The sequence below is a fragment of the Parasteatoda tepidariorum genome, chromosome 2, assembly GCF_043381705.1.
Source record: "Parasteatoda tepidariorum isolate YZ-2023 chromosome 2, CAS_Ptep_4.0, whole genome shotgun sequence".
Lineage (NCBI taxonomy): Eukaryota > Metazoa > Arthropoda > Arachnida > Araneae > Theridiidae > Parasteatoda > Parasteatoda tepidariorum.
The window spans coordinates 26,554,601-26,564,446 of record NC_092205.1 but is presented as its reverse complement, the minus strand read 5'-3'; the positions used below and the strand labels follow the sequence as shown (position 1 = coordinate 26,564,446).

The following is a 9,846-nucleotide window of genomic DNA, read 5'->3' as shown; positions in this document are numbered from 1 at the left end:
ATAATTAATTGAACTTTTTCACACACAAGCCTTGCTATATCAGCTCTCAAAACATATAATGATAATGCGGCTTAAGTGTGAAGTTGGGTTCGAAAAAATACAATTAAATCCTCTGTCGGAAAAACGAAATACTTTCTGAACAACCCTAATTTAAGTAATTTTTTTATTTAAGCTAAGATAAAATACCTACTTGTAAAAAATGATTAGTTCCGAAGTAAAGAAAAATTTAAAGAACAAATTAAAAAAAAGTCACTGCTGTGAACGAATTTTTTTTTAATAATTATATTTCAAAAACAATTAAGAAAATTTACTTTAAAATTTGATTCCAAACAATACAATGGTTTGCTTAATCTGAAAATGAAGTTACAATCTGCACATTTCATACCGCGTCTTCAATTGAATCTCTGATAGAGAAAGCTATCATCGCCTGTGTTTCATAGTACCAACAAGTACAGCCTGTTACGTCTTGTAGCATCCATTATAAGTAGAATTTGCAAAAACAAAATAACAATAAAAAATTGTCAGATAAAATTTTAAAACTATGAGGGAAAAACAAGCTTATCTTTAACCATCATAACTTAAAGGGAGCCAAATAACAGTTCTTTTTTTTTCAAGCAAACCACGCTGGACATTTTCCTTCCAGTAGCATCTCTTCTTCTGAAAGCATATAATTTTCTACTTTCGGAATCACATCTTTTTTATCATTCGGAGGATGGTAATTTTCGTTTAGCTCTAAAGGTTTTAATTTGCTGCTTGATTGAGTACCAATAATATCTTCTTTTATCACAATCATGTTCTCTACTTCAGCTCTAGACTCCGAATCGCTATCTTCTGGATAACTTGCATCTTTTTGGGGAAGAATTTCTGTTTTATTAGCAGATCCATTGAGTATTTCTTCCTCGTTAGTGCGCGTAGCAGGCACGTACTTGTTTTGCTTCCATTCCGGAGACTTTCCTTCTATTTCAATTTTAACAGGAGGAATAAATGGTATCAATTCTTGCTTTTCGAGTATTCTCAAAGTCATTTGTTCAAAAATCTGCAATTTTTTAAGAAAAAGAAATAAATATGTGTAAAAATCGAAAAAAAGAAAAAAAAAACAGTTGAAAGAAGCAAAACTTTTCAATAATCTCGTTTAACCTTTAGTTACCTTTGCATACATTCAAACTTAACGTACTAGACGCTAAAAAAGATATCACCTTGAATACCTTTGGTGATAATAATCGTATTTAGAAATTTTAACTGTTCCAGTAGGATGTGTGACCTCAAATATCTGCTGACAAATTAGTAACAGATATGCTAATTAATTAGCAATAAAAGTTTTGAATATGAGGCATAATTTTTTTAATACAATATTAATATACGTATTTTTCTGTTAAGAAATCTGAAGTTTAAACTATTTTTGATGGGGAACCGAGGAAAATTTAAATTAATTATTTTTAAAGAAATAAATACCCAATGTGTTTAACTTACAAAGAATTTAACTTTCGCAAACGTAAGCTAAAATATTCATTCATAATTTTTCGTTGTCAGTCGATTACTAAACTATTTTTTAATTATGAAATGCAATGTTTATTAATTAAAAGGATAATTCATTTCGGAGGAAAAGGCAAAAGAACGGAGGAGTTAATACCCCGTTGCACCCCCTCTAGCGCGAATGCACGATGCGATACGATCGGGCATTGAGGCATACAAGTTCTGTATAATGTCCTGAGACATTTCGTTCCATATTTGTTGTAACCTTTCTTCTAGTTCGCTCAAACTCGTGGGATGCCCAATTCGCCGTCCCAAATGATCCCAGATATACTCGATTGGAGACAAATCTGGGGATCGGGCACGGCAAGGAAAGGTAGTAACAGTACGGAGACAGTCTTGTGACACCCTTGCCGTATGAGACCGAGCCTTGTATTGTTGAAAAATGGTTCCTGAGAGGAGTTGCATGAGTGGCAACACATGTGGTTGCAGGATTTCATGGACATACCGCTAGGCTGTCATGGTGCCACGGGACAATACTAGGGGTGACCGTGTATTGTAAGCAATGGCACCCCATACCATCACACCAGCTGTGGGAGCGGTGTGTCACTGTACAGCAAAGGCAGGATTGAGGCGACGCCCACACACGAACACACACACACGATTTGCCACACACGAACACGATTGTCATCACTGCTGAGATTGAATCTGGATTCGTCGCTAAAGACGACTTGGTTCCATTCCGCTGTAGTCCAGTTTCGCAATTATTTCTTGGTGCGCTAATTTTTTTGTCAATGAGTATATATCTAGAATAATTTTAAATCGACAAATAAAAAATACTTTTTCATAGAATTTCGAGTAAAATGGAAACGTTAACTTGTTCGAAATAATAGGCATTGTAATTATTTTGATTTGTGAAGCTAAGGGTTATTTCCTCTCATTCGACATTAACATTCCAAATGTAACGGAATTTTTTGACCTCCTTAAAAGTGTATTTAAAGCTAACAACCCAAACAAATTGTACTGCATAGCTTTTCCAGAAATTTGTGACTAGGTTATTGTTATTTCAGTCCAAGAGTATTTGTCCTTATCGTACATAAAACCTATAAACCTATTTTAATGTTGCGTTACGTTACAAGTAATTCTGATCAAAAACTTTTTGCTCAAAAATCATTATTTAAGACATTACTTAACCTTTAGCTATCTGTAACTGTCTCGATTGTATAATATATATATATTCAATGTAACAAAATTATAAGATCTGTGTGGTTTTTGTAACTTTTATTATTAGTAATATAAATTCTCCAATAAAAATGAATGAATTACTATATATATATATATATATATACACACATTTAACCATAAATATTTTGTGAACGACAATCTGTTACAAATTTATAAGACCACCAGTGTTAAAATGATCGTTTTTACTAAACTGAAAACGTGTTGATCCACCATTTTTCAGGATAAATTCAAAAACTCGGATTTTTCATTGACTCAATTAAGTTTTCTAGCTAAGTTTCAGGAATTTTGTCCCATCCATCCATGATAGTTACTTCAAGGTCGTAAAAAGAAGCATATCGGCTGTTATTTGCGTACACTTATCCTACCACGCAGTCCCACAAGTTATCTATAGTATTAATATCAAGACTAGGCTTAGGATTTCAATTTTTTTCTTTCTGAAACCAATTTTTAGTTGATGGGGATACATGGTATGGCGCAGTGTCTTGTCGAAATTTCCAGTTTGACCCATCTAGATGCGGACCAGAAGGTATAAGGGATTGGTAAGGCAGTTGTTGCTAACAACTGGAGTCCGTTTTTTCCAGAAATTCGTTGCCGGTTGCATTTACTGTGATACACTTAAGCTCCCCACACCATCCCCGAGTCCACACCCATCTGTCTGCGGAAGAAATCACGAGGTTCTGTTCGAAAATCATGTGAGAAGTAATTATTGCCATCCGGGACATCCAAATTGAACTTCTTTTCGTCGAAAAGAATAATATTTTCCCCAGTAGCATCCCAGGTCATGACCACATTTGTCCACTTCAGCCTCTCTTCTTTATGATGCTTTAACATTCTTGGTTTTCTTTTTAACATTTGAATTTGGTCTCAAAGTGCATCAGACTGTTGTATGGACAATCTACTACTACTTGTACTATTTCTACTTGTCTGCTGAGTTATTTTGAGCGCAGACAAGTTCTGTTTCGTCGCAAGTTTGAAAATGTACCTATTATCTCGAGCTGATAATTTACGCTTCCTACCGTATTTTTATTTTACATAACAATCTTTTTTGCTTAAAACGTTATGGACAGCAGCTTTAGAGCGTTTAATTAACTTACATATTAACATTCCCCCCCCCCCTGCCGGCCAGGTGGCCGAGCGGTTAGCGTGTCTGACTGCGAAGCCATAGGCTGCGGGTTCGAATCCCGCTCTGGGCATGGATGTTTCTCTCTCTTTGTGCTGTCCTCTGTTGTGTGTGTGTATGATGTGTGAATGTGGCCCACCCTATAAACGGGTTTGTGGCAGTGTGGCGTGGGCAATGTTGTTCGCCTCCGTGACTTTGGTTCACAGGTGCCCACTAGGTAACGCGAAATGAGCAACAATTCTGGCATAGTATAGGCAAAGATACAAATTCAGTGCCTGCCATTGGAAAAAAAAAAAAAAAAAAAATATTAACATTCCAATCTTCTGGAGCATTAAAAAAAAATCATTTTCTAATTTATTTCTTCTAGTTCAGATAATCCTTTTCTGCGTGGTATTTTGAATTTTCTTAAGAGAACAAATAAATAAAACTCTCACTTTCTTTATAATATTATCGTCTGCGTTTTCTCAGATGCTAATAGTTACCGTTTTCATACGATTTTGAAAGAAAAAATAATAAAGATTTTGAAAACGCAAAAGATTTCGACCAGATTTTAAAAAATCGTTTGCCATGTAAACCTAATTCAATTTTTTTTCACTTTTTGATTTATTTGAGAAAATACAACTTGTTGAAGCTGCTTCACTATTTTAAAATTACAGATTTTATGCATAAAAACGAGGGATATTTCAGGTGGGTCTTATAATTTTGTAACACACTGTATACTACTATTTATGGTGCTTCAAAAAGTAATAATTCATTATATACTAATATACTCTATCATACTAACTAAAATAATTTAGTATAAATTTATTATACTACATAAATACTTCTAGAATAAATCCTCCTCAAATATTCAAAAAAGTCATATTGTAATATTAAACTAATATTAAAATAGCTAACATTCATGAATTTTTGAAATGGAATATAAGTCACATCTGGATTTGTATCTCATCAATTATATGCACATTCTTCCAACAGAAAAATATAATCATTCAAGCATAGTTGTATAAAGTTTAATTTAAATTTCCAAGTAAGTTTAAGAACTTGAATCACTTACAAATATATATTTCATTAATATTAACATTCAAACTGCATGTGTGTATAACTATATTCGATCATATCAAATATAAATTGCGAAAAATTATACGAACGCGTAGACTGGAGCTAATTTATAAAAATGAAATTTTAAACAAAATCGTCTGTCAAAATGGAAAAAAAAGAGAAGGTAATGACAAATTGATATAAACGAGAGTAAAGTGAGAGAAAAATTAGTGATAAACAAGACGAGAAAGGAGTTTTCTTTTTGAAGAAAGAAAGAAGTTTTCTGATGAAACGAGTGTGAGCGTTCAATAAAGTATTGTGAAAATTGTAACACATTTGTTACGTTTGTTTAATTAGAATGTTATAAATATAAATTTTCTTTTTTCAAAAAACTTTTTGAATTACTTTAATATTAAAGTTTCGAAACCCAAAATTGGTGAATATAAAACGTATTGGAATTCGTCTAATCCTCTTAGTTTTGCTACCATTTTTTCAGTTTCTTAAGTACCCACCTCAAGAATTTAGTTTAAAATGAGACTATCGTATCAGATGTATGTATGTAGTGATGGTGAGAATCGTAAAATAAGTTTGTATGAAAACTTGAATTAAATATATAATGTCTTACTTCTTCAACATTTTCACCAGTTTTGGCACTGCATTCAAAAAATTCGAGATTTTCACTTTTGGCAAAATTTTGGCCTTCTTTAAAAAGTACTTCCCTTTTATGAAAAAGGTCAGATCGAGCACCAACTGTCAATTATAAAATATTTTTATTAAAAGAAACTTGAAATCTTAAGAAAAAATTTTCATAAATGAATTTTTTTTCTCTGGGAAAGTAACATTATTTTTGCGTTAATGCTCAATTCGTTAAATTCGCAATTCGTTAAATACCCAACTGTTCTTGAATTATATCAGTGGATACTCTAACATAATAGATAGTTCATCTTATAAAAACGAAAAGGCACACAAGCAGCTGAGAAGTGGAGAGATTGCGACACGAGAAGTTGTCTTACCATATGAATGTCTCACCCTCACTAATATATTCAAACCAAATATTTTCTCATCCAAATATTTTTTATAAATGAAATTTCCAATGTCAATTTTAATTTATATCATCCAAATGCCACAATGCACACATACAGACATATTTTTTCCCATGGAGATATGCAGAAATTTTTAAAGTTTCAAACATGTGCACTTTATATCAAGACTAAGGGATACGAACTGAAGATTACGCTAACTCTATGGTCATAAACAACCCTTGCATTACTCGGCAAAAGATTTAAATTAGTATTTTTATTTCAGAAATCCTATAATATTCAATTAAAAACAGCTAGTAATATTCCGATATAAATATTTATTTTTAAGCTATCTGTGAAAATAAAATGCTAGAAGTTGTTACTTATGCCACTTGCCAAAACTAGCAAGCCTGCTATGGGAAATCATAGCGAATTTGCAAGGAAGAGAGTGCGTTTCTTGTTTTTCAGTGGCACCATCTACGGCCAAGAATACGACTTAAGTCACACGAACACGTCAAGGCCTGTTTCACACGGAGAGTCAATTCATTCATACACAGATCGTAATCTTAACCTTAACCAGAGAACGCCCAATCTCCAATTCAGTACCTCTAGAGGTATTGATTTTTTATCGGAACTTGGTAGACTTTGGGTCTCCGGGGTGATACACGGGGATTATTCGGCTCGCGGGATTCGAACTCATGATCTCAAGAACAAGAGCCCAACAAACCAGGCAATCTCGGCCCAAATACTAGAAGTAATTAATAAAATAAATACCTATGAATATGATTGCTTCTGGAGCTAATTTCCTCATTGTGTCACACCATTCTCCAAGTTTCTCAAAAGTACGATTGTTTGCAGTATCATAAACCAGAAGAATACCGTCTGCATTTCTAGTTGCTCTGGAAGAAAAAAAATTTAAATATATCTGTCAGCATTATCTATAAATATATATATTTTTTAAATTGTTGCTGTTGCTCTTCGAGGACAAAATTTTATTACTGAAGGATACTTACTTACTATTAAGGTAAATATAAAAATAAATTCAGGAAGTTTAAAAAAATGAAGGAACAAAGTAGGCATACAAAAAGAATTAGTTGTAGTACTTTATTTAAATCGCTTTAGAGCTGCAAAATGGGATAATAGCGATGGTCTGGCAAACACCCCAGGATGATCTGGACACGCCATCACAGTTTTGATCCTTAATAGAGAGGATGGCTCCCAGCTTTGACAGCCCAGATATCTGTGTGTGAAGTCGAGTACTTCACGATGGAACAATTTAACGAGGATCGATATAGCACACCCTCATTCCCACCCACACTGACACATACACACACCACTGGTTCATCGTCCATAGTTAGTGATGCTTTACCTTGGTGATCTACTGGAAACTAAGTCTTACGAACAAATTCATTGTAAGATAGGAAAAGAATAAAAAATCGCAAAAGTGCACAGGGCCGCAAACGCGACCAACGTCACAAATTATACGCGAATAGTAATGATTTTTTTTTAATGTCTTAAGGATACTAACATTTTCAATATCAAAAATCTGAAGAATATCAAAACAATATCAAAAATCTGAACAATATCAAAAATCTGAAGAATACCGTGTGGATTTTCCGACATTCTGGAAAGAAAAAATTTAAGTAGATTCTAACTGGATCATCAAAACAGTTTTATTTTTTCTTTGAGGAGAAGATCTTATTACTTAAGGATTTTAACTTATTGGTATGGTAAATGTCAATCAATGTTCCTGCCCCCCCACTTCTGGTCATTCTGGAAATTTTACTGAATTCTAACATCATCGCAAACAATGCTGGATATGTAGGGTACCTCAGTATTTGGCGCAGAGTGCCACCAACCGATTCGTCTTATACTGGTTTGTTTTGTTCTATGCTCAAAAGTCATGATGGAATAAGCTTATACTAGTAGAAAATTAACGGAGGAGATCCCCAGGGTCAAAAGTATATAAGAGTTAAAAAACAGTGGTACTATCATTTGTAATATTTTGATATGACACAATCTGACATGAGGAATACGGTTACTGGGCTATATTTAATGTTGTCGATTAAGCTGATGTCTAGCAAATGATTGAAATTCGAGGGAGTACAGTTTCTAGCGTCGCTATAGAATTTGCTGTTGAATTTGGCAATGAAGCATTTAATTTCTTCTATGTCTAGATTCTTCCTTAGCAGTCTGTTGCTGATAGCTCTTGGGGCACCAGTCATGTATCTTAAAAATTTGCCTTCTGTGTATGACGATTTTTTCTTTAAATTATCATTGATAGTAGTTAGGGCAGGGCTAGCCATCACAAACAATCTGGCAACAAGCTTGTTTGTTATAAAGAGAATTGTAATAATAGTGGTAAGTGATACAGAATTTTTTTAAAAATAATTTTGTATTATCTTTTTCAAAATTTTCTTCTTTATATTCTAATAAAATTTCATATAAAGTAAGAAATAAAGCAAATGAACAATTTAAATAACTTTTTTCCCGCGTAAACTCTCATTATACGATAATATAAATTTACCAAAATCAGTTCAAAGGAAGACGAAATTTCTAAGAGTTTAAAATTAGTTTAAGACTAAAAAAGAATTAAGTAGAAATTATAATTTAAGTTTAAAATGGAACAAGCCTAGCTTAAAAAAGCATCAGATATCAGTATTTGATCAGGATGAAAGTGATGCAAATTTAAATTCAGCATAACTAATTGAGCAATTCTGAATCCTTGTGATGGTCTCCTACCGTCCCTTAAAGTTTCTCCCAATAATCCTGAGTATTCAACACATGGTTATTAAAAATAAATATCAATTAAGTTACGACATAGTGATGATATAAGTAAATAGTACAATCAAATAAGAGTTTTATTGGTAAATACGTTATATTTTGCAAAAAGTAAGTTGTATTTAACGCTAAAATGTAACAAATTTGAATTAAAAATGAATTTTTTGTACTTACATGGACATTAATTCACGATATCTCTCTTTACCAGGATGAACTCCAAAAAATAATTGCACAGTTTTATCCCTTACCTTAAGTCGTTTAGTGTTGTAGCCCCCGACGACTATTCGATTAAAATTGTCTAAAATGATGATATACCCTTTAGTTGAAGTAAAACTTTCACTGACAAACATGAGTAAAATATATTCAGGCAAAAGTACCAACTATGTGCATTCCTAAGCATTTAATTTTTTTTAAAAAGTCCTTCTTTCTAAATTTTATTTATCCTTTCTTCTTAAGTCATATCAATGTTCTATATTTTTGTGCAATGATATCACTGCTATTAATGGTCATTAAATTATTATTATTATTTTGTTTCAGTAGATTTTAAAAATTTTTGGAAAATTGTCTAAGCAGAAGATAACAAAGAAAATGAGAATAGAGTTAACCCTTTGACGCAGAACTTTTATTAAGCATACTTTTCATTATTTTGCATCAATCCAGGACAATGTGAGTGAAAAATATTATATTTATCATATTAATAATTTATGGATATGAAATACAGCATGAAACACCGGTGTCGGCGTGAAAGGTAAAATCTTTCAAACACTGCTCATTTCCAAACAATAATTTTTCAAATTTGCAATTACTTAGATCTAAGAGAAACAATTATTCTTCATTCAAATTTCTTTAATTCACAAAATAAATTATGGATAAAGTTTTGAAAAATACCAAAATATACTTTTGCTTATGATTAAAGTATCAGAAAGAAATATATAAAAAGGACACCGATATTCGAAATGCGTTAAAGGGTTAAAAACACAAGATAGTTACGATTCCGGTAGCAGAAATCCTCCAGCACGGATACGGAAGCTGCAGATTATCAGAGCATCTGCAGATTTTTTTTCCATCAATAGATTTCAAAAAAGTCAGATTTGAAAATTACTACGAGGAGAAACAGAAAAGACCTTTTTTCTAAACCCTAAACGTAGGGTAGAGTGGGGTCAATTGTAACAG

At 32.6% G+C, this 9,846-nt stretch overlaps 1 protein-coding gene across 1 annotated transcript in view; it reads right to left on the bottom strand.

The window, feature by feature from the left end:
- Positions 1-253: 253 nt before the first annotated feature.
- LOC107443031 (uncharacterized) overlaps positions 254-9,846 on the bottom strand; it is a 19,559-nt gene continuing 9,966 nt past the window's right edge. The window contains exons 3-6 of the mRNA XM_071177350.1: positions 8,848-8,971; positions 6,667-6,791; positions 5,499-5,623; positions 254-1,036 (exon numbers count right to left, since the gene is read on the bottom strand). Of these exons, the coding sequence (XP_071033451.1) occupies positions 611-1,036; positions 5,499-5,623; positions 6,667-6,791; positions 8,848-8,971 (800 nt within the window). The 3' untranslated portion in view covers positions 254-610. The remainder of the gene's footprint in view (positions 1,037-5,498; positions 5,624-6,666; positions 6,792-8,847; positions 8,972-9,846) is intronic.